This window comes from Drosophila virilis, chromosome 2, assembly GCF_030788295.1.
Source record: "Drosophila virilis strain 15010-1051.87 chromosome 2, Dvir_AGI_RSII-ME, whole genome shotgun sequence".
Classification (NCBI taxonomy): domain Eukaryota; kingdom Metazoa; phylum Arthropoda; class Insecta; order Diptera; family Drosophilidae; genus Drosophila; species Drosophila virilis.
Window position 1 is genome coordinate 15328677 of NC_091544.1, and position 22739 is coordinate 15351415.

At 40.8% G+C, this 22739-nt stretch overlaps 2 protein-coding genes across 8 annotated transcripts; both read left to right on the forward strand.

Annotated features, from left to right (window-relative positions):
* Positions 1 to 2874: 2874 nt before the first annotated feature.
* On the forward strand, positions 2875 to 3489 carry Dsk (Drosulfakinin). The gene has a single exon (XM_002053707.4). The coding sequence runs from the start codon at positions 2914 to 2916 to the stop codon at positions 3337 to 3339; it is 426 nt and encodes a 141-aa protein (XP_002053743.1). The 5' UTR covers positions 2875 to 2913; the 3' UTR covers positions 3340 to 3489.
* Positions 3490 to 5372: 1883 nt separating this feature from the next.
* On the forward strand, positions 5373 to 21743 carry LOC6630430 (uncharacterized). Of its 7 annotated transcripts, none has more exons than XM_015171609.3 (8): positions 5373 to 5637; positions 13513 to 14142; positions 17800 to 18163; positions 18226 to 18458; positions 18700 to 19563; positions 19672 to 19969; positions 20031 to 20329; positions 20395 to 21743. In XM_015171609.3, exons 2-8 carry the CDS (start codon positions 13937 to 13939, stop codon positions 21356 to 21358), a joined length of 3228 nt encoding a protein of 1075 aa, XP_015027095.1. In that variant the 5' UTR covers positions 5373 to 5637; positions 13513 to 13936; the 3' UTR covers positions 21359 to 21743. The 7 variants fall into 7 exon arrangements, with proteins under 7 accessions (XP_015027095.1, XP_070063328.1, XP_002053742.2 ...); XM_070207227.1 differs by having other exon boundaries at positions 20034 to 20329; XM_002053706.4 differs by having other exon boundaries at positions 19714 to 19969.
* Positions 21744 to 22739: the final 996 nt, after the last annotated feature.

A 22739-nucleotide genomic window follows, 5' to 3' on the forward strand; every position in this document is an offset into this window, starting at 1 on the left:
ACTTCCACTTCGTATGGGGGCAACATGTGTGAGCTGTATATTAAAAGATACAAATACAGATACAGATGCATCGTCTCGGGTGAACAGGTTAATTTTTAAGCAGTTTATAACTACACAAAAGTCAAAAGCGAGTTGCATCAGTGTCCTCGTTTCATTTTTGATATTTTTTGGCCACAATAATTGCAGGCTGGACTTATACCTATTACCTGCACCTATAGCCATTTACCTTTATGTGCGTATTACCTAATTGCCGGCAGGCGCGAAACGTATATTTTGCCAGCTGCTTAACGTATAAATCAAAATTGGCAGTTCCAGTTTGCGGTGGCCCAGGAGTTATGCTCGGCCTGGGAGCTGGGATACGGGGACGGCTGCATCAGCATTGCGTAAGAGATTTTCAATTAAAAACGCGCACTAGCCTGGCCTGGCATGGCCCGATGTGTTCGTCTGTGACGTGGAGAGGCATATCCCTCTTGTACCATCTTGTGCTGGCGGCACTCGCTGTGTGTGTCAGCGGCACAGCCAGCGCTGGCTTTATGGATATTCCACATTTATGCAACAAGAAAATGTGGCAAGAAAATGTTTTCCATTTCCAGTTTTACTCGAATACCAACGCCGACTTGGGCAGCTGGTCAAGCAGGCAAATTGCTGAACACACGCCACGCCGCAAGTTGTCTCTTTTAAGTACCTACAATAACTAGCTGGTCTAGCCGATTACGGCTGACCCACCCTGAGGGCTACAAGGCATTGGGCGAAATCACGTTGACCCAAATGAATGGCTTGGCCAACCTTAAATTGCGTTTCATACAGAACCGAGCTTGGAATTGCAATTATTTTCTTATCTGCATTGCAAATATTTGCCATTAACTTTTAGCTCCAAATGCATTTTAAACATTAGAGTGACATTCGACTTAATCGCCGCAAAGTGGAAATTGTTGCTCCAGTTTCTCGCACTAAAAAAAAGTATCTTAACTAGCTAATTATTCAAAGTTAACTCGTTTTGTTATTAAGTATTATCAAGCGGATAAATAATTTCCACCTATCTCACGTACAAGAGCAAGAACTTTAGAAGAGCTACTCAGCTCTTGTTTCCGATAATAGCCAAACCATGTATATAATCTTTTATTAGTATTCAAATCCAATAATTTTAGCCCATTCTTTTAAGCATGTTAAGATATTACATAAACAGATTTCTCATACAAAGAACCCATTATTATGCATATATTCATGTGACAAAGCTATGATACGGCTCTTAAAGCGTTTCAGCCCGATCCGAAGAACCGCTCTGTTGAATTGCGTGAGCAGCAATCGAGACCTCGAAACACCTGCAAGCAGCAAGAAGTCGCCGTTGCCGTCACCACACACGGCACCCCAGAGCAGCACAGAGCACCACTGATAGTGCTGTCCAAGACGGCAAACAGCTCTCCAGCTCTCCGCGGGCAGTGCCCATGGACTGAAATGTGCCGGCTACGGCCCACAAAATAGTGTTGTGGATTTTGACTTGTTTCTAATGCTTGTTTGTCTCTTGGCATAGGCTTTTGTTGTGCTCACAGTTTGTGTGTGCTTGTGTGTGTGTGTGTGTTTTCGCACAGTGGTTGCGACTTGGGCTCTCCGGGACTGGTTGTGGTGTATTGACAAATTGAGAGTGTGTAAGGAGCTGAGTGTGTGTGTGTGTGTGTGTCGTGTCCAAGTCTTCAGACCGTTGCATTGGGCTGCGACTGCGGCTTTGGATTGCGGTTTGTTTATTGATAAACTCGTAGATACTTTTCTCTATAGCTGTTAATTTGGTCTTTTATGTACCACTGAGTATAAGTGTGTGTGTGTGTGTGCGTGTGTGTGTGTGTGTGTGTGCATACATGTGTGTGTCTACTATTCGATTGAATCTTTGGAATGCGGACAATCCGGTCAGCAAATGGAATTCTTTTTACACAACCACATAGACACAGCCAAACGGCTCAACGCGGTCAATAGGAGGGAGTCGGCACTTGACACGCAAGTCTCCGGCGACCAACTTGCTCAACTTGGGCCAACATGGACTGCCCACCAATGCAGCATGGCCGTCGCTGTGGTGCCTCAGACGGCACACATTTAATTAAACCTGTCATCAATGAACTCACCAAAAAGGGCGAAAAGTCGTGTCTTCGTTATTAAATCGGACGCCTTCAACAAGTTTGTAATTGATCTGTTTGGGAATTGTGTGTGCTTGTGGCACCTATGGGAGTTTATTAATAAGTTTAGATAACTCTTATTAATTTTATTTCAGTTTCCTTTGACAAATCAAGTCACATAAATTCTATTAAAATTTTCATTTATGCTGATTTTAAGGTCAGGCAAGAAGTTTCGAAAAGCCAAATCATTTAGTTATATCTGTTATTTAAGCAACTGTCTCAGCTCAAGGTCCAATTTCCAGTTGCGTTTCAAATTTGGCTTGCAGCCTTGTTAAGAAGAGAACGTTAAATATTTGTAATATATACATGAAATATAATTGGCTCAGTACTATTTTAAGCTTGTGTTTAGAATGAATATCTTAACTACGTGAATACCAATTCCTGGACTGCATCTACAACTTATTCGTCATGTGCCTATATCTGAGTACGATCTCAGCTTCTCTGGAAGCTCAACAACAGCAACAACAATATTTTGCTTCACTCTCATCTTGAGCCACCCAACTTGTTTAAATTTAATTATTTCTGAGTCTGTGTGGGTTTTGTTCAGTCGATTCAATCACGTCAATCAGCTGTCAAATTATTTTTCCTGCTTCGCTTGAGGCCTTGAGAATAGCCGCGGAATATTAAAACGTGAAAGAATATTGAATTCTGTGTAAATAAGTCAAAGGATGCCAAGGAGTGCACACTATAAAAGCTAAGGCACCTGGCCGAGTTTTGGTATTCGTTCGACAGTTGAACAACTGTAAAGATGTTGCCCAACTGGAGCCCCAAATGGTATTCAAGCGCTCTAACTCTGGCTGTGCTTACGGCATACTTGCTTCTTACTGTTCCGGCACCATCGCAAGCGGAGGGCATGGACTCCGTTAAGGAGGAACTGCAGATGCGCGACATGGAACCCAAGCTAGAGGATAATGGTGCACTCAATAGCAATAGAGAAGGCCCAGCCCTGACACGCTTCAGCAGCAGCAACAGACGGAATCAAAGATCCATAGGCCTTGGGTCCAAGTACTTTCCCGTTACTCGCTCGAAGTATCCCATCGAGTTGGAGCTGCTGGTGACCAACGAAGAGGCCGAGCGCCCAAAGCGATTCGATGACTACGGTCACATGAGATTTGGGAAACGGGGCGGCGATGACCAGTTTGATGACTACGGCCATATGCGATTTGGACGCTAAATGCGATTGCATTATATGGGGATCTGGGAGCGAATTGCTTTTGTAAATACTGCGTACTTGTGCTAACTTATACTACATAATCCTGGCTACAACTAATATTTTGAAGTGAATAAAAAGATTCTGCATTCCATAAAAGGAAAATTCATCTAATTTTTATTAATTGCAATCATTTATTTGAATCTTTCATGTATAATACAATTATAACGATATAATTACAAATTGCAACGGGCACGTAAAAGTATGCAATACTTTAAAATTAAGTTTTCGTCAAAGATGCCGGCATCCATATTTATTTCCTGTGCGCATTAGAACATGCTCACTTGGGCTGTAGCATACCCTCGGGCTGTACCGCATAATGAAACTGCATTGATCGCTCCTCACTTGACGAGTACTCCACACACTGCTTGCTATAGCATCTGTACTCAAATACTGCTTGGTATGCTATGTATTTAACGACACTACAAAACCACTCGCTCTGATTGGCTGGCCGCACAAAAGTATGCAATAATATTTTACCTAAAATTACTTATCGAAAATATAAAAGTAGCATAAAATTGGTTTATTCTCACTGTTAAGAAATGCTCCACCTGTTAGGAAATGACAGTCTTTATAACATATTGTAGCAGGCAGCTAACGACACGCAGACCATATAATTGCGGCAAATTCAAATAGCCTTAATCATGCACAAATTATATTAGAGATATTTTTCAAGATAAGAAGAGAATAACGAGACCACTTCTGCCTGTTTGTCCGTTTATACGCAATTTAAATATTCCAAAAGTGAAAGGTATATTCGTGAAAATCATCATGTTGCTTAGATAATATAAAAACATATATACCAATACAGCAATACGAAAAAAATAATAATAACTGCAAGGTTCGTGATAGTTTTTTACACTCTCAATTGCTTTTTAGATGATTTATCAAAAACCAGACTAAACCAATTTCCAGTTAATACATACATATTCAATTATTTCATAGAGAATAAAATTAATATAAACTATGATTTCAAGCATCCATCAAATCGAATTGTAGTGTTCATATTAATTAGGTGACACTTTGCATGGTGCCCTAATTAAAAACTGGTCGTTTCTGGAGCCCGCAGCCGGCTGCCAAGAATCTTAACTAATCCTCCCAATAAACGATATAGAAGCGCCGCCTCGGTCGACTGACACAATTCCCTGGAGCTCAAAAAGCTAAGAAAACGGCTAACCAGGAGCCAGCATACTATTTGTGGGGCTGCACCAAAGACCATCACTTGCTTGAAGCTGCAGACGCCAAAGATTCTGACAACAGCATTCTTTGAGATTGACCCATTTCGAGACGAATGCGCGTGTAGAACCTGTTTTCATTCAGGTGGCCATATCAATTGACGGAGTAAGTTAGTTCGGGCCAGGCATAAATTAATATGACCAGGCCGCCTTGAGCTGCAAGCGCGTCTGTCTAACGGTTCATTCAAATATTGGCCAAATACTCGTATACTGGGACGTTCGCAAAAGAGCACACGCCAAATTTGGGACAGTACCCACGCAGGTTTAACCACTTTTCGGTGACGGGTATTCAAATATTGGGATCGCTGGTCAAGGTGGACAGGTATGGGGACAGGAGCTGGCCACGCTGACCTGCTCCAATAAAAATAGAAAATTTTTGGACAACAATTTCTGCAGGAAGTCAAACTAAATCCCAAATATCGTCTAGTGTGGACATATTGGATTTAAATGGTGGCTTTAAATGTCTTATGTTAATTATGGGCTTGAGCTGACAGTGGAGACACAAAATTTGGCTAATCCACGTCAGCTGTCACTAACAGCCGCCTAGCGTCAGTTGGACGCCTCCGGCGACAAATGCGTGACGAGATTACGAGTACTTTGCACATAACCCGAAGCCTCTGCCGCAGCAGCAGCCACAGCAACAGCCGCCGCCTCAGCTGCTGCGTCGGAAAACTTGCCATGAAGCTGGCGCTTGGCTGGCCGACGCCAAGTGGACGTCGCGTGGATGGCGCTCTGGACGCAGTTAAATTGCTCTCGAGCAGTTAGTCTTGTTATTGGCTTCACGCGCTTCGGTCGCTGTTTCGGCTGCAGTTTCCATGGCAGCTCTTTCGGTTGTAAAATGCTAAACAACAGACAGCCTAAAGTGTTGTGTACTTAACAAGAACCTTAAGTGGGCTCAATAGTTGTGGCAATAGAAATTATTTGAATCCGAAATTATTCTTACCTAAAACGAAACTTGGGAATCTATCAGTTATACATACTTGAGATGGATACAAAAATCACATGTGGGGATTAAAATGACAATTAGGTAAGTTAAAATTCTCATCAAATGAAAATATTTTTAAATATTACACATACGACTAGATGGCTGATACAAATAAATATATAATATAAAATATAAATAAAAATATAATATATATACACCAAAATATTGAAAAATGCATAGATTGCAAATAATAAATATCTAAGATATAGAGAAGGTAAATCTTTAACTATATTTGACGGCATTTGAATGGAAAATATTAACAAAAGGAAAATATAAAATTAATTTACTTAATAATACTCAAAAGTTTTTAATATAATAAAGTTGTTATATATTTTCCTGTTAAGCATTTTCAACGTAAGTCACATTAATTTATAATCCATAAATTAATGGCTTGACTTTACAATCATTCTGACTTCTGTCCAGTTAATTGGCCAATATCGTTAAATACAAGACTGTTACCAATCCGAGCACTGGCTAACTGTACTTGTGTCTATATTTGGTACCAGAAGTAAATGCCATATTAAAGTGTCGACAAATACAATCTTTCGATTAGCGGGATCTCTTATGCTGCTGCTGCTGCTACTGCTGCTGCTCCTCCTCCAGCCGATTGTATCAAGATCGACAAAAGCCATTTTCCTGCTGAACTCGTTCAGTTTGTTGCCTGCCCCTGTCCCCTCGCCCACCCCATCCACAATGTTAGCTGTCCGTTGGCCGCATTTGCTGTTCGCGCTTCTTTCAAGGAGGGATCTCGAGTTTTCATGCAATTATTTTCAGATTTTCTCCTCTCGGCTGCTGCTGCGTGACAGGTCTGTGGTTTAGAAACTGGAGCATCGATGCGCCGTTTGTGGCAGCTGTGCAAGTGCAACTTGTTGGCAGCTTGCTCGCTTCCAGTTCTAAAGGTGGATCACAGCCATAACTCTGCGCCTGTGGCGACCAGAACGCATCAATACAGGCTCACACATGCTCGTAAGTAGGGGCTATACGAATACGAGTTTTGCCGTCACGTCGAGACATTTCCAATCGCTTTACTGCTACTTAACTGTATTTTAATCAAGCAACTTATAAGAATGTGCTAATCAAGCCCATGCCTACATGTATCGCAATTAATTAGTTGAGCTGCCATTTTATTTATTACATGTCTGGCATCAGAAAATCTTTTATCCAAGGACTCTTTTGATAAAACATAAAATATATATCTATAGATGGCATAGATAGTTATCCAATCTAATTGTCGTTGTTTGTAGTGAGCCTTCTTATCTTCAGGGTTAAGACTTTGTCAGATTTTTTCAATCAAATATATTTTGACTGCACATATAATATATATAACTGGCCATCTTAAGATTAATGCTGTTATGTTTTATAAATTTGAGCAGTTTGTCGTTATGGCTATTCCAAGAACGTCTCAGATCTATTGCTATCATCAGGAATAGCAAAAACCTTGTGCCCTTTTTAAACCAGTCAATTATTTAATATATCATAAATCTTGTAGCAACTTAACATGTGCGCTTAGACTTATTTTCAAGGAATATATTAATTATTATCTTAAAAAATGCGCGGGTGCAGAACTTTCCCCAAATCGTGTTAAACGATCCACAGTCAGCACCTGAATTATGATTATATCTAACAGCAAACTGACAACGGCACAAAGCCCGAACCGAACAATAAGAGAACAGTTAGCACTTAAGCCCGGCAATCTGATGGTGTCAATGAGCACTCCCACTTCTATATAATTTTCAGTCCAAAGCAAGTGCCGCCTCCTCTGCCATCGTGTGTGTGTGTGTGGAACACCACTGACCCACAAAGCACGCGCCATTTGAACCCAGCTGACCGAAATAAATGAAAGTAGCTTTAGCACCCAGAAGAAAGAAAATTGCCTGAATTGCAGCGAGGCAATAAAAAAAAAGAAGAAATACCGAAAATCTCATTCATCGGGCAATTATAGCAATAAAACATGTTGAATTTCCATAAGAATTTTCTTGCGTCTAGCAGATACCGCTAAGGTTGCAAGCAAAGTGGCCGACGGATATGCATGTAGATACATATTTAGGGGGGCATGCCTGTGCGTTGGCTCTTGGCAATTTATGGCGCAGAGTTCATGAACAGCGGCGCACGTCACGCTTTTTGCGCAATTTCTTTGTTGGATTTCATTATCTACGCCGTAATGCTCACCTTATGGCTGCATTGTTCGGCAAGCCCGACAAAGCTGCTCAAAATTGGTATAGTAACAGATATGTATCGAAAAGTTTGGACTATAATTCAACCTTCTTTTTAAATTTTGGGAATTTTTATACCCTGAACCCATTAAAAGTGGGTATAAGGGTATATTGTATTTGTGCAAAATCCAAATGTATGTAACAGGCAGATGGAAGCATCTCCGACCCCATAAAGTATATATATTCTTGATCAGCATCAATAGCCGAGTCGATATAGCCATGTCCGTCTGTCTGTCCGTCCGTCCGTCCGTCCGTCCGTATGTATGAACGCAAGGATCTCAGAACCTAGAGAGCTAGAGCCTTGAAATTTAAATTTAGATTTAGATGCTCCTATTTCCCGCGCAGATCGAGTTTGTTTCCGATAATCGATAACTTACTCCGTTTCCAAGCAATCGATAAAAATCGATATCGATATCCTGTTTTTTGGGCAATTTTGGTAAATAATAAGAGCTAGAGTCACCAAACTTGACATATAGCTTCTAAAATAGAATATATATATGCATTTGATGTTGAAGGAAGAGGGTTCAGGGTATCCCCTAGTCGGGAGCTCCCGACTAGAAACTCTTACTTGTTATGTTTTTTTTTAATATATATTTAATTTTTATTTATCTTGACAAGGCTGTCATTTTTTTTTGTTGTAGTTTCTTGTTAAATTTTAGTTGGGTTTTCTATATGTTAAATTCTTATTCAAAGATATATATAATAATCTTGCAAAGGTGTTTACAGATGCTTTACTTAACATATATGTCTACATATCAAAAAGTGTGAGGCAAGGCTCAAAATTAAAGCTTAAAGATGTTCCAGATCTCCCCTTTCAATATTTGGTTTCTTTCCCAGAGCTCCAATTTAAAAACTAACTGATGTTTATGCTATATTTTAGAATGTTGTGCAACGGAGCAATATTTAACGAATATATTCAAGAGTTTTAGCCCTGGCTTAAACTCCCCTTAACATTGTTGTGTTGGCGTGCTTTTCAAAAAGCTTCAATTGAAATCCTAACTTGTGTGTGTATGCGTGTATGTATCTATTGATATGTTTAACTAAATAAAGCTATTTGCCCAACAATGGCATTATCCCTCCTCCGCTGTTTGGTAACCTTTGGATCTTAAATTTTCACTAACTGTTAAGTGAATAGTTGGCAAATAAAGTCGTGAATGGTTTATGTTTTTTTTTTTTTTTTTGCCACGCGCTGTAATACAATTGTAAAATCATTTTCGCGAGTCGTAAAATAAAATAAAAAACTAAGCACACGAACTTAATTTTCTTAATATGCGCAACTCTGTCGCGCAGGCGCTTGACTTGCACGAATGTTTTGTATTGTTATTGTTAAATAGTGGAAACGTGTTGAAAACGAAGAAGAAAAAGGCGAAGAAGACGATGACGATGAGGGAGAAGAAGCACCAGTGCAGAAGTAATAGAGAAATGCCGTAACGCGCAGCACAATGTGACAATTGTTGTGTGGAGCATTTTTCGTGTTGCTGTCGCAGTCGCAGCTCGTGATGCAATGCGAGTCGTTCATAGTGCAAAGCCAACTCAAAATAACCCAAATTTAACTAACCGAGGTACGTAAGTACATGTCAAAAGAAAGTCAGATCCCGATAAGAAGAATAATTGCCATCGTCGCAACTCTGTCAAACAACCAATTCATAATTGCGCTATAATTTCAGTGGAAATAAATGATCCAGGTCTGATTCTTTTGATTTGTCTGTAAATTTAGTATTCATAAGAAAAACAAAACACACTATAAAAAGTCCAACAATCTATAGCGAAGTTAACAAAGGATCAAAGAAAACTGGAAAGTCCAAAAAATTATCCAACATTATCTAGCTATATAATATCTGTTAAATCAGTCAACCATACAAACAAATAATATTAGAATCTCCTCGCTTAAGTTTCTCGATAAGAAGCAGCGTACATAGTTCCTCTCAAAATTCCTTTAAGTCATCAAAAGGAATTTATTTTATTATTGATTTCATATAAATAAGAAGTGTTTTCTTCTAGCTTAAAGATAAATTCTGTATTTGTGGCTAAAAAAAAACCTCTATTGAATGCTTTTGCTTCAGTGTGCGCTTGGAGCGCATGTCAGATACGCAATGTTAGGCACAAGAGGCAAGCGAAGGAATCAACCGTATCCGACGGGTTGTGGCGAGGTGCGGCGGGGGGTGGCTGCTACAATGCGCAACATGTGCGAGCAGATTGTGGATGTGCGTTTGGACCTGTAGCTGTATCTGTATCTTCAAGCATGCTTGCATTCGGCATAGGTAGAGCGCCTGGTAGCAGAGTATAATGTATGACTAATTTTTAAATTGTTTTGTTTGCCTCTGTGATTAAATAAAACAAACCCGAAAACAATTAAAGACAGACAAGCCCGCAGAATTGGACAGAGAAAGTGTTGATCATGATCATGCTATTTGTTAGATAAATTACATTACTGGCGCCCGACCAGACGCCAGTGGTAGTTCAATAAATCAGTTGCCATTTTATACACACAGATACAGCCAGTTAATAGTTAGAAAGAGATGCACACCCACTACAAAAAAAAATATCTGTTAAGATTTGTATTGCTTTCAAGCTCGGCAGCTAGAATAAGAGTAAAAGCCATTTCAAAGTTCTACATGCCTCAATTTAGCCCAAACCTATAACTGTTCAAAATGGCCATTTGGGGGCCATTTGGGCCATTTCAGGTTTTTCCAATCAGCCGCTTTGGGTTTTCACTGGGCTAATCAAAAACGAAAAGAAAAGCGGCAGAGTTTCAGATGAAACACTACAATTAATGCCCCCAGGGCCCATCATCGCTATCTGGCATAAAAGTAAGAGTTTATTTAGGCATTCGTACACAATAGTCGGCTATTAGTCGTTTGTTTTATGTAGACACAATTTAATTAGTCGTAACTTTGAACTGTTATCTCATGAATAAATGTCAATTTCGAGCTGCATCACATCAATTGCAAAACAACAGCGGCAAAATTAATTATGTAAATTAATATATATTTTTATATGAAAACAAATTAAAAAATATGCATACATATATAGGTCAGTATATCTGAATTTATCTGGAGAAAAGCTTGAATGGCACGACTCTTTTCCTGCACATATCTTCTTCATTCTTTCTTTCTTCTTTCTTCTTCCGGATTTTAATCTACATGGATTTTTTTTAGTAGCATACGAGTGTGTAGAAATACTGCGGGATCACATATCTTAACCCGAGTTTGTCTAATTGTGCCCTTGAAGATAAGGCATAAATATAGAATATGGATAATTATTTTAAGAGCTTATTTAGACAGCCTTCTCATTAGACAGTATCAATTAAGATAAAGAGTTCATATTCTGTGCTTCAAATCATTTTCAGCAGAGAATATATTCTCTTTTAGGACATACATATGAGGTTAATAATTAGGTTTCACATATTCCATTATCCACCGGATCGAAATAAGCAAAACACATGCAACATCTTTGTAAGCAAAAGTTGTTATTATTACACCTTTTGCACGTACTACATACACGGAGAAAAATATCGTACACTTTGAAATTAAATAGAATATATTAAAATTAATAGAACATTTTGCATGCCTAAAAATTTATGAATACGTATATGTATGTTTCTAAGTATGTATGTATTGATGTTTTCTTGTAAAACGACCATTTAAATATCGCCCTTCTATGCAATTCTCATAAATTCAAGTAAGAGCTGCAGGGTTGCATGCTAATATTTGATTAAAAAGTTGTGTTGGCAACTACAAAACATTATCTCTTACTCTTAACTCTCTCTCTCTCTCTCTCTCTCTCTCTCTCTCTCTCTCTCTCTCTCTCACGCTGTCAGTTTAGTTCGCTTTTTTCTTCCTGCACCACATATAGTTTATGTGCTTGATTTTAGACCTATATATATGGCCTATATCTCTAGCTAATATGTTTTAAGTACAATTATAATTATTATCATTAAAATAATATCTTATTTTTCCTATTATATTTGATCATACTAAATTTGCGCTACATTGTTTTTGAACAGTGTACTCATATTCTGCTAAGGTTTATTTCTATGCTAGACTGCTCGCAACCGAAAGCAAATGAATAGGAAGGAAAACAAAATGAAAAGCAGTTTATGAGATTGCATAGTCAAGCACAGAAACGGGTCCACTGGCAGCAGTAGGAGCTGTTGCAGTTGCAGTAGCAGTAGCAGCAGGCAGCTACAGTAATTATTGTATAAACTTGACCACGGTCATTGATTTCGAAAATGCCGTCTCCGCCGACGCCAATGGACGCCGCGGCGTCCGAGATCCGCGCTTGCGCAAATGGTAATAGCAAAACCGGGACCAGGCATCGATAAACCAAATCCAAACTGTAGAAGTTATTGGCCCCGCGCCGGCTGCAGACCAGGCCCAAGCCCAAACCCAAAGTTTGTATTGACATTGGCTGACTGCAGCCGGCAGAGGGCATTTCACAAAAATCTTTGCGTAAATGTCGAGCCATTCATCTATGCAAATAGAAGGTGCAACGTGTTGCTGTTGTTGTTGGATTAGCTGGGCCTGCCAAAACATGCGCAAGTGTTAATAATAGCAACATTGTTAGGGTACATAATGGAGCTGTGGCCACATAAAGCACCATTCAACATGGGCCAAGTGATTGTTGCTGTTGATGTTGAAAATCCGAGCGGTCTCGTTCGTCTTCAGCAGCAGCCACACATGGGAGAGGGGGCGGGGGAAAATTGTGTGCATGGACATATGTATGTGTATACAGAGCACAGTATAGCATAGTATGTATGTATGTATGTATGTATTCATAAATATGAGGCACATATGAAGAGGTGAGCTGCGCCGCTACCCACTTACGCCAGAGATTATATTGTTATTGTTATTGTGCACACAGCCGCACACACTCACACACAGTCACATGCACAACACACACACACACACACACATTGGAGTTACGTTGCTTGGCCATTTCTTTTGGCCACTTCACTTCGTTTGGAGTCGTCAGCGGGCTCGAATGGCTTGAAGTTTAGTTTCAGACGCGCTTCGACATTTCAGCCAACGCGTTCGCGCAGTCGTCGTGTGGCAAGCAACGCGTCCAGATGTTAACATAGAGCTTATAGACCGAGTGTTACGACTATCAGAACCAAAAGCGGCCCGGGTCTGCAGCTCTTGGCCATTTCGAAGTGCGGTTAATTTGGTGGTCAAATGAAGTTCAAATAAGGCAAAAGTAAATGTCAGTGCCAATGGGTGCACATGTGTATGTCCGTTTGTGTGTGTGTATATGTGTGTTTTAGTGACTGTCTGCATTTGCCGCAGACGGCATTTGCTAATTATAGCAAATATCTCTCTATAGTGAAAGTATCTAATAGATGCAGCTACAGCCGCGTCACACACAGCGTCGAATTAACGCGTTTGCTTTGTTGTATTTGGCTTGTGTGTGTGTGTATGAGTGTTTGTGTGTCTGTGTGTGTGTATCTGCAACTGCAACTGCAACTGTTGTGCGGTGCAAATTGTTAACATTTTTCCAGTACAACAATCGCATTTTATGGGGCAATTTATCAGGCAAACAGGCAACAACCAAAGCCAAAGCAACCATTATAAAATTTGCAATAGTTTTTCCTGAAGGAAAAGCCCGCCACCCCCTAGGCACGTTATACATGCAATATATGCACATGGGCCTTAAACCGATTTTAATCTGTTTTTTTATTTGGTTTATTTTTACTGTCGGTTTTCAGCCTGGCAAGCAGCTAATTAATGAGCCAACGCGATTGGCCACACACAGCACGCCAGACAAACACCTCCAAGACGTCGGTCCAGCCTCATCCCACAGCGTGCCCTATGCAAAGTGTTAAAAATACAAACCTCTCGTGCAGTGTGTGTGCGCGTGTGTGTGTCTGTGTATGTGTAAAGGCAACAATTATTTCGCTAAAAATGTTGAAAATTAACATTCAATGTGCATAATTGAAATTCATTTGCCGCTAATTGCACACAAATTACAAAGAAAAAAAAAAAATAGATAAACAAGAAATAAACAAACGAAACAGACAAACGGCCAAACAAAGAGCTTAAGTGGCATGCGCCGCAGTTACTGCCACTGCCACTGCCACAGTCACTGCCAATTGCAGCTGCATTCCGTGTGTGCTTATCACCTCGCTCTTGATGATGGTAACCTCATGCAAGATCGACACCCAATCTGCTGTGGCTGTTCCAAAAATGAACTCGGTGCGCACCCATAAACCACCCAGCAGTAATAGCAACTCATCCGGCTTTCGGCTACTGGACGGCGATCAGCTCGAGAACAATTCGAGTGTCAGTCGAAATTCGATATACAAACTTAAGATCGATCTAATGTTTGACGATTCCAGGTGAGTGCAAAATGGTTTACAGATATTCTCTAAAATCTATAGAATTCTTTAACCTTGTATAAATAGAACCTAAAATTCAACTAGAAACAGCTTATCTTAAATTTCCAAAAAGGTTAAAGCATTGAACTTTTTCGAAATATCTTTAAGGATGAACTTAAAGCTAAACAGATAATTATAAAAGCCCCTCTGGATTCAAGTTTCCCACCATTTCCAGTCAGAAGCAACAATTGTGTATATACATATTCTAATTAGAGACCGATTTTAACTATACATATATATGTATATACTTATATTAATTCGAGACAAACTTTCAACTGCAGTAAATTAAGCACTTTCGTTCTCGAAATTTAAAAAAAAAAAAGACTACAGAAAGATCGAGACACACTCATACACGCACACATACACACATATACACAGTTTTAAATACGTCGCAGCATCCAACGTTTATTTTACCGTTTCCCATTTCCATAAGCAACAAATATACAGTTACAAAGCAAAAGCTTAGCAGCCACAAGTCGAGCTAGTTTGATGCATGTGCGAAAGAGACAGACTGTGCTGTGCTGCGGGCAAGAGAGAGAGAAAGAGAGGTGACAACAGCTAAAGCATATTCCAGCCGACACTTGCGCCAATGTACAGTATGTCAATAAAGTGTTTTTACTAACAAAAAAAAACTAATTTTTTGGGTTTAGTTGAAAATAAATGTACCTAAAAGTGAGAATTTTTTTTCAATTATAATTTATTTCGATTCTATATTTCTCCTAGAACTTAATGGCAAAAAGAATTGTTAAATAACATTACCCAAACATTTTATAAAATTAAAAAACTAAAAACATTCACATTTTATGCTGTCAATAAAGTGTTTTTACAGCTACGGTAAATTGTTTTGCCGTTCTCTTTTGGGTGATCCCGTTAGATTTGGGCCCATGCGTTTTGGCTTCTCTTGTGTCTTCGACTTTTCTTGTCATTTTCTATTGCAATTTATAACGTTTTGCTTTAATTTTATGAAAAATAAAATGCCAGGAAAAAGAACAACTTTTGAAGTCGCTCAGCTGGTGTATTATAACCATCAGATGGGACGTCAAGTCTCGGAACTGGCTGATATGTTTAATTTATCAAAAGCAACGATATACAACATATTAAACAGAGCCAATAAGGAAGATAGGCTAGAGGCAAAGCCAGTATGTGGTCGACCCTGCAAAATTTCTGACAGAGATAAGCGAAAAATTCTGAGAAAAATTGAGAAAAATCCACAAATTTCGCTTAGGGATATTGCTCAGGAGTTCAAGGAAGAAAGTGGTGTTGATGTGTTACATGAAACTGTCCGAAAATTACTGAATTCCAATGACTACACATCACGAGTTGCCAGGAAAAAACCTCTACTATCGGCGGCGAATATTTTGAAGCGGCTATCGTTCGCTCAAGTCCATGTAAATAGTTCGAACGATTTTTGGAGTAACGTCATATTCTGTGACGAAAGCAAGATGATGCTATTCTACAACGATGGGCCATCCAGAGTCTGGAGAAAGCCACTAACAGCGTTGGAAAACCGCAATATTATTCCAACCGTTAAATTCGGAAAACTATCAGTGATGGTGTGGGGGTGTATTTCGAGCAAGGGTGTAGGAGATTTGACCTTCATTGAGAATACCATGGATGCTAGACAATATCTGAGCATTTTACAGACACATCTCGTCAGTAGTGCACAGAAATTTGGATTCTATGAGGACAATAAGCCAATTTTTAAATTTTACCAGGACAATGACCCGAAGCATAAAGCTCATATGGTAAGAGTTTGGCTGTTGTACAACTGTGGAAAGGTGTTAGACACTCCACCACAAAGTCCAGATATGAATCCAATAGAAAATGTGTGGTCATATTTGAAAAAAAAAGTCGCAAAGCGGAGTCCAAAATCAAAAACTGATTTAAAAGCTGCTGTACTGGAAGAATGGCAGAAGATTCCAGAAACATACATACAAAACCTTATTGTTTCAATGAAACGGCGATTGCAGGCTGTATGTGACGCTAATGGCAGCCACACAAAGTATTAAAAAAAAATATTCCTGTTTTTTTAACATTGTTATTTAGTAATAAAGTTTCGTGTAAAAACACTTTATTGACAGCATAAAATTTGAATGTTTTTAGTTTTTTAATTTTATAAAATGTTTGGGTAATGTTATTTAACAATTCTTTTTGCCATTAAGTTCTAGGAAAAATATAGAATCGAAATAAATTAGAATTGAAAAAAAATTCTCACTTTTAGGTACATTTATTTTCAACTAAACCCAAAAAATTAGTTTTTTTTTGTTAGTAAAAACACTTTATTGACATACTGTATGTATAAATATTCATCGATCGCTGTGACACACATTCGCCTGGTGAACTACTTAATTGATTATGAGTGGAAAAAGAAACACATAAACTTGGTTCACTCGAATCTAATGCGCTGGCGGTGGCCCCAGCTTTATTCATATTCAAAATAGTTGGCCGCGCCAACGTTCTTCCAAAAGAAACAGTTCCGATTTGATGTCAACTAGCGGTAAACCGAATGGTTTCTATTGGGAACGTGCTGCGAGCTGCGTTCCTCTGCTCATCAGATCTATACTCCACGCCAGACTAGTTGTCAAAGTTGTACACAATGCGCCATTCATTTGTTTATCATCTGTCCCCAAAAACAAAATGTTCCCTTCTCTTCCAGCAGGATGTTGTTGCTGGCTAGTTGCCAATTCATGGCCTCCATCAATACACACACTTGTGCTCATAAGCAGGAACTATGTTTGTGTGCCTGTTTGTGACTTTACATATACAGATACATTCCCACACACACACGCACACATAAACACACCCCTCCATAGACTTGCTAAATTTTGTGGCTCTTTTACGTTAATCAGCAAAACTTTCACAAAACTTTTCAATGCTAGTCGCACATGCAAGAGAACCACTTAAAAAATCGCAAAGCATTAGAATGCTATTTTTATTTAATTCCAAGGAATTTGAGCACCTTTTAGTATATGTAATTGCAAATATATATGTATTTGTGTGTGCATTAAAATATTACATTGAATTAAAATCCTCTGAAAGTTTCAAGCAAAAAAATATTAAATTTATTTTTTTTTATTATGATCATCACTACGATTAATACCTTAATGAGCATTATTAATAATTTTTTTTTTCATTGCTGTCATTAATTTATTTGTAATAAACTAAATGACAGATAAAGCGACTTAGTTAATAGAAAATAGCCAAAACTTGTAATAGGTTTGAGTGAAATTTTGAATAAATATTATTATAGAATATAGTCAACTATTTGCATATTTACATTTAAGTAGTACTGTCTACTTGATATCATCTAATATATACCTCAGTACTAGACAGTTATGCGAACATATTCGCTTAGATGACTAATCTATTGATGACTGCATAAGATCTTAAAAATGTTGACAGCTTTAATTTATGATTTTGTGTAAGAAAGTTATGTTTATTGGAGTGCCATATTTCTGTTCGCCGATCAATAAAAATACCATTATAATAGGCGCATAGGGAAAGGAACAAAGGCACTTTGCTGTATAGAACTTTCTTGTAATACTCAAATTAAATAGACCCATTCATTCACTCATTCATTCATTCATATTGATATCTTAATGTATTAAATTTTCACAGATCAATGCGTAGCAGCCGCCTCGACGATCCCAGAGGATCGCATCGCACGCGTTCCATCATCATGTATGGACGTAGTGAGCTGGCCAGCACCTCGGGCGATAAGCCGAGATCGCTCAGCAGCTTTCTGCAGGAGACAAGCGAATCGGCCAAGGTGCTGGCCGAGGCGGCCAAGAACGATGTGCAGCGCATTAGCAACAGCGTGCAGGCACAAATCGAGCAGCTCTTCACGGACGTGGCCAAGGATGCAACGAATAGCTTCGATGTCACGTGCTTGGGCTGCCTGCCGTTAAAGGATAAGGTGACCAGTCTGCAGGGTCTGCAGGAGCCACTGCGTCAGCTTTACCTGGCTGAGGTTACGAAGAAGGTCAGTGAGAGGTCTATAAATCATAATTTTAGCAATTACCTTTATTTAATTGATCTTTGTAGAAGTTAAAATCAGGGTCTTTGGATATTTGTGCAACCGGATTGCGCATTAAGATCAGCGGCATGTCCAGCACGAGCAGCGAGGATAGCGATGCCAATATTACACCATTCCATAATATTGCCGTATGGTCTGCGGTAAAGTTTGTCATCTCCGAGACGGATGGAGGCGCCGCCTTTCTACCGCTCATTACCGATCCCGATAACATTGACAAGACTGCACTATTCCAGCCGCTAAGGTGAGCAGAAGCCCAATCATAGACACCCTTCTATAATCTTCCGGAGGGTATTAGAAATTTGTCGCATAGACAAAGACATCTTCGAACCTATCAAGTGTATATGTACATATATTCTTGATCAGCCTCAAAAATTGACAACATCTTGCCATGAACTACTGTCCTTCTAAAGGAAGTTGTTGGCACACAAGATGTTCTTTTTAGTTCCTCTTAACTGAAGACACTCTTAACTATCTGTTTGCAGCGCCAATGAGCAGTTGGCTGTGGAGCAAAGCGAGCACATGCATGCGCCCATATTTGCGGTGGTTATGCGCTCGGCCAATGCGCCAAAGATTCTGGAATGCCACGGATTCATTTGCAAGAGCACCGAGGATGCAATTGTCATCGCGGCCACGCTCTATCAGAGTCTCATGGCGCATGTGAGCACCAATTCGCACCGGAGCACCAAGCGACGCACGCCGCGGCAGCAAAATGGCGTTAGCTGCATCAGCATTGCCAGCAGCTCGGCAATGACCAGCTCGAACTATTTGTCAAGATCGCAGATTGCGCCCAGCGCTTGTGGCCGTCGGAGCTCCTTTCGCAGCAGCAGCGGCAGCTTGGCGGGCATGAGTCCCAAACAAATGGGCGTGGCGGGCTCGACGCCCTCACGATCGGCACGCAAGAAGCGCGTCTCGAGCAGCTCGCTCAGCTCCAACAGCAACGTGATCAACGAGGCAGCCGAGATTGAGACCTCAACGGAGGAGCGCAAACGCAAATCGCACAAGACAAAGCGTGCGCCGCCAGTGCCGGCTCCAAATGTGGGCGGCTACAAAAGCAGTTCGGGCCGCAGCAACAGCATTGTGTGCACCAACGGACATGTGAATCGCCTGAACCACCAGCATGCACACCCAAAGCAACCCACAACGCCTACACCAAATGGCAATGCAAGTGGCCGCAAATTGAGCGACCTGGTGGGTGCTGGCGTTGCGGCAGCCGCCGGCGATGGGGACATACTGACGCGTGTGGCCATACCCAGATCGGGCAGTTTTCTGAACACCGGCGGCCTGACCAGGTACAAGTCGAGAGCGGCGCGTCGCACCAATTCGGGCAAACTGGGCGGTGGCGGAGGGTGAGTATTTATACTAACCAGCGGGGCCAGCGGCAGCTGTGCAACCAAAGCAACAACTGGCGCTGGCCTGTGGCTTGGCCTAACATAGTTAGCATCCTTGGTGAAAAGGTTTGGTTTGGTTGATTGGCATCGTTTGAATTGTGCTTCTAGTTCCCCACTTGGTTTCAGCGAACTGTTCAATGAATTTCGACTGCACGAGAATCTGCACTCGCTAGACGATATACTTTATGCCATAATCGATGCAGATGGCATGTCCTTCAACGATCTGAAGCCCATCTACAAAGAGTTCCTGCTGAAGCTGGCAGTTACGCTCACACAGGACGAGCTCTTTCAGCGCTCCAAGAACATTATGCGTCGCCAGAAGAAGAAGAAACAGAAACGCAAGACCAGCATAAATGGCTCACAGGTGAGCTGCTCTAGATGAGTCACACTTATGCTCAATATTAACTGCAACCAATGCCCTACAGAAGAAACCGAAGAGCATCTTCTTTGGCACCAAGAGCCTAAAGAAGGTCTTTCAGCTGGGACAGTTTCGTGCCTGCCGCGGCAAGTTGGCCAAGCCGGCGCGTGCCAAGGAACCACAAGCGCCCAACGAGGACTCCAACAAGCTCAGACTGACGCCGCCCATCATAATTGGCCCGCCAACCAGCCAAAGTCATGCGCAGCAGCAGCATCAACGCAATCGCGCTGCCACCAGCGGCTCGGATGTGTCCGTGGTGCGCAATGAGCATGCGCTGCAGGGACTCAACCGGAACAGCAGCAGTGGGTGAGTACATGGTTAAGGATACCTAAAATTTGAATGTCTAGTGATTATTATTCAAATGCCAACAGCTACGTCTCGTGCTCTGAGTGCAGCTACGACTCCGAATCCTGCACCTGCGCCTCAGCCGATCGCTGCTATTGCAGCCTGCGCACGGAGCATCTGAACCACAAGCTGCGCCAGAAGAACGAGCGCAACATGGCCATGGGCAACGCTCGCAAGCCGGCAGCTGGCAATCGGCATTCGCTGATTTCGTGCAAGTCCGATGAGAAGTGCTACTGTTCCATGGTGGAGGAGGAGCCGAATAGCACACTCGAGCACGACTCGGCCAATGCACATTCGGACACCACCACCTGGTGCGATTCGGACAGCTGCATCAGCGCCAGTAAATGCTACTGCAAGCGCACTCATCGCCGACAGCGGGCCAATGCAGCAGCCGCAGCAGCAGCAGCAGCAGCCACTGTCAGCGAGGATTCACTCAATCAACAGCACAAGTCGCGTTCGTCCACTCGCAAGCCAAAGTCCGCAGAGAAGCTGGGCTTGGATTATGAACTCTTTACGATCGGGGGCAACAGCAAGCCGGTGCAGCCGCACGAGGCGCTCAGTGTGAAGAAGAGCGTCGAGGCGGCCGCTGTCTTTGCGGACATGAAACTTAGTCAGACGACGGACATCAAGAGTCTCTGTCCGCCGCTGAACAGCCAGAAATCTTCCATTGTGCGTGCCGGCAATGGCAGCTGCCATTCGAAGGCATCCACGCGACGTTCCTTGTATCGATCACGCGAATCCTTTAGCACAGATCGTCTGGGCCATGGCAATGGTAATGGCAGCGTCATACCGCTATCCATGCCGCTGCACATGACCTCCAGTGTCGCCTCACATAAATCCTGCAGCGCCGATGATCTGTTGATCAATATCAAAGCTCTGGAGAGTGCCGCCTCCATACGCAGCAATGTCAGCAGAAGCCGCATGGCGAGCTATCAATCAATGCGAGTGGTCAGTGCCTCGCTCGAGGATTCGCTGGGGTATTTGCCATAGAATTTGAATAGAATACTCAAATCCCTTAGTTAGCTACAACTCACACATATACACAGCATATACATATACATATACACATACATATACATATGCATCTACATGTATGAATACTTTCTAAGAATCTTTTCTAACTATAATGACAGCTTATGTTTCCCAAGATAATTAAAGCTGATCTGTTAATTATCTTGCGAAACGTAATCACTTATTAATATTATTACAATTTTATACTATCTAGTTATAAGTCAACGAACGCGTGAATTTATCCCTTAAGACTTGCAATATCAACTTAAACAAGGTGCAATACGATTACCATTATAACAATTTATAATCCTAGATTTCAACGCAGTGCAATATTTATTAAGCTTGAAATAAAAACGAACTTATATGACATTTTTTTAATTTTCAGTTGTCAACGCGCCTTGGTATAGTATATCAGTACAGTATGTCCTCATTTTTACGGACACTTTCTTATTTAAAAAAAAAAAAAAAAAAAAAAAACAAGAAGAATGGGACTACGATCATCCAAATTTGTATCTATTGTACTGCACCTTTGAACATTTTTATTGCAGACTATGTTTTGTATGTTTTGATCGGCTGGATCCTTTACAGAATATATATATATTTCTAAAATTGAGCAATTCTTGAAGGATTTTTCTTATGTATATCCGAAACCCATAAGGACACCGATGAGTGATTCATATGGAATTAGGAAAGTACATCGATTAAAGTAGAAATAACCAATATATCCACATAGAGAGTGAGATAATAAATACACTTAAGGGGCTCGGAACTCCATCTGCCTGTCGCTTAATGCCATTATAGGAACAGGCCATAATTATGCAGAGAAAAAGAGAACTGTCGAATACATGTTAAAAAGGAAAAATGATTAATCATTAAGCCTTAAAATAAACATATATTATTAAACATTTATACAAATTCCTGAGCAGTGTTTGCTTGATTATCTCGATAAGCAACTCGTTACTTCGGACACTGTCTGGTTTTTGACTGTCCGCTTTATCGAGATCATACTGCATTACATCATCATTAAAAGGACCGTTGTTGTTAGCTGTAAAAGCATGGCATGACGTATTGTTGTCAAATAATTTCTATTATTTTGAGGCACTGTAATCTCAACTAATCACCACAAGTTCAGTGTCAGGTCGCCAAAAAAAAAAAAAAAAAGCGAAACGTGTACACTGGAAACAGATGTTGATTTGGCGCTCGCCTCGCATGGCTCAGCGGAACCGTTGCCAGCACGGGTCAATCTCGACGCGCAATGATAAGATTACGGGTGAGTGAGTATGTGTGTGTCTGGTGTACCAGCTGTTAGAGATTTAATTCACCCACCGGAGATATCATGGCAAGTAGATTCGCAACGAAA

Excerpts from the sequence above, each read along its gene's own strand:
- Dsk (XM_002053707.4), top strand. The coding sequence starts at position 2,914 with ATGTTGCCCAACTGGAGCCCCAAATGGTATTCAAGCGCTCTAACTCTG.
- LOC6630430 (XM_015171609.3), top strand. The coding sequence starts at position 13,937 with ATGATGGTAACCTCATGCAAGATCGACACCCAATCTGCTGTGGCTGTT. Across the intron at positions 18,459-18,699 it reads GCACTATTCCAGCCGCTAAG|CGCCAATGAGCAGTTGGCTG; the intron begins GTGAGCAGAAGC and ends ATCTGTTTGCAG. Across the intron at positions 19,970-20,030 it reads CCAGCATAAATGGCTCACAG|AAGAAACCGAAGAGCATCTT; the intron begins GTGAGCTGCTCT and ends AATGCCCTACAG.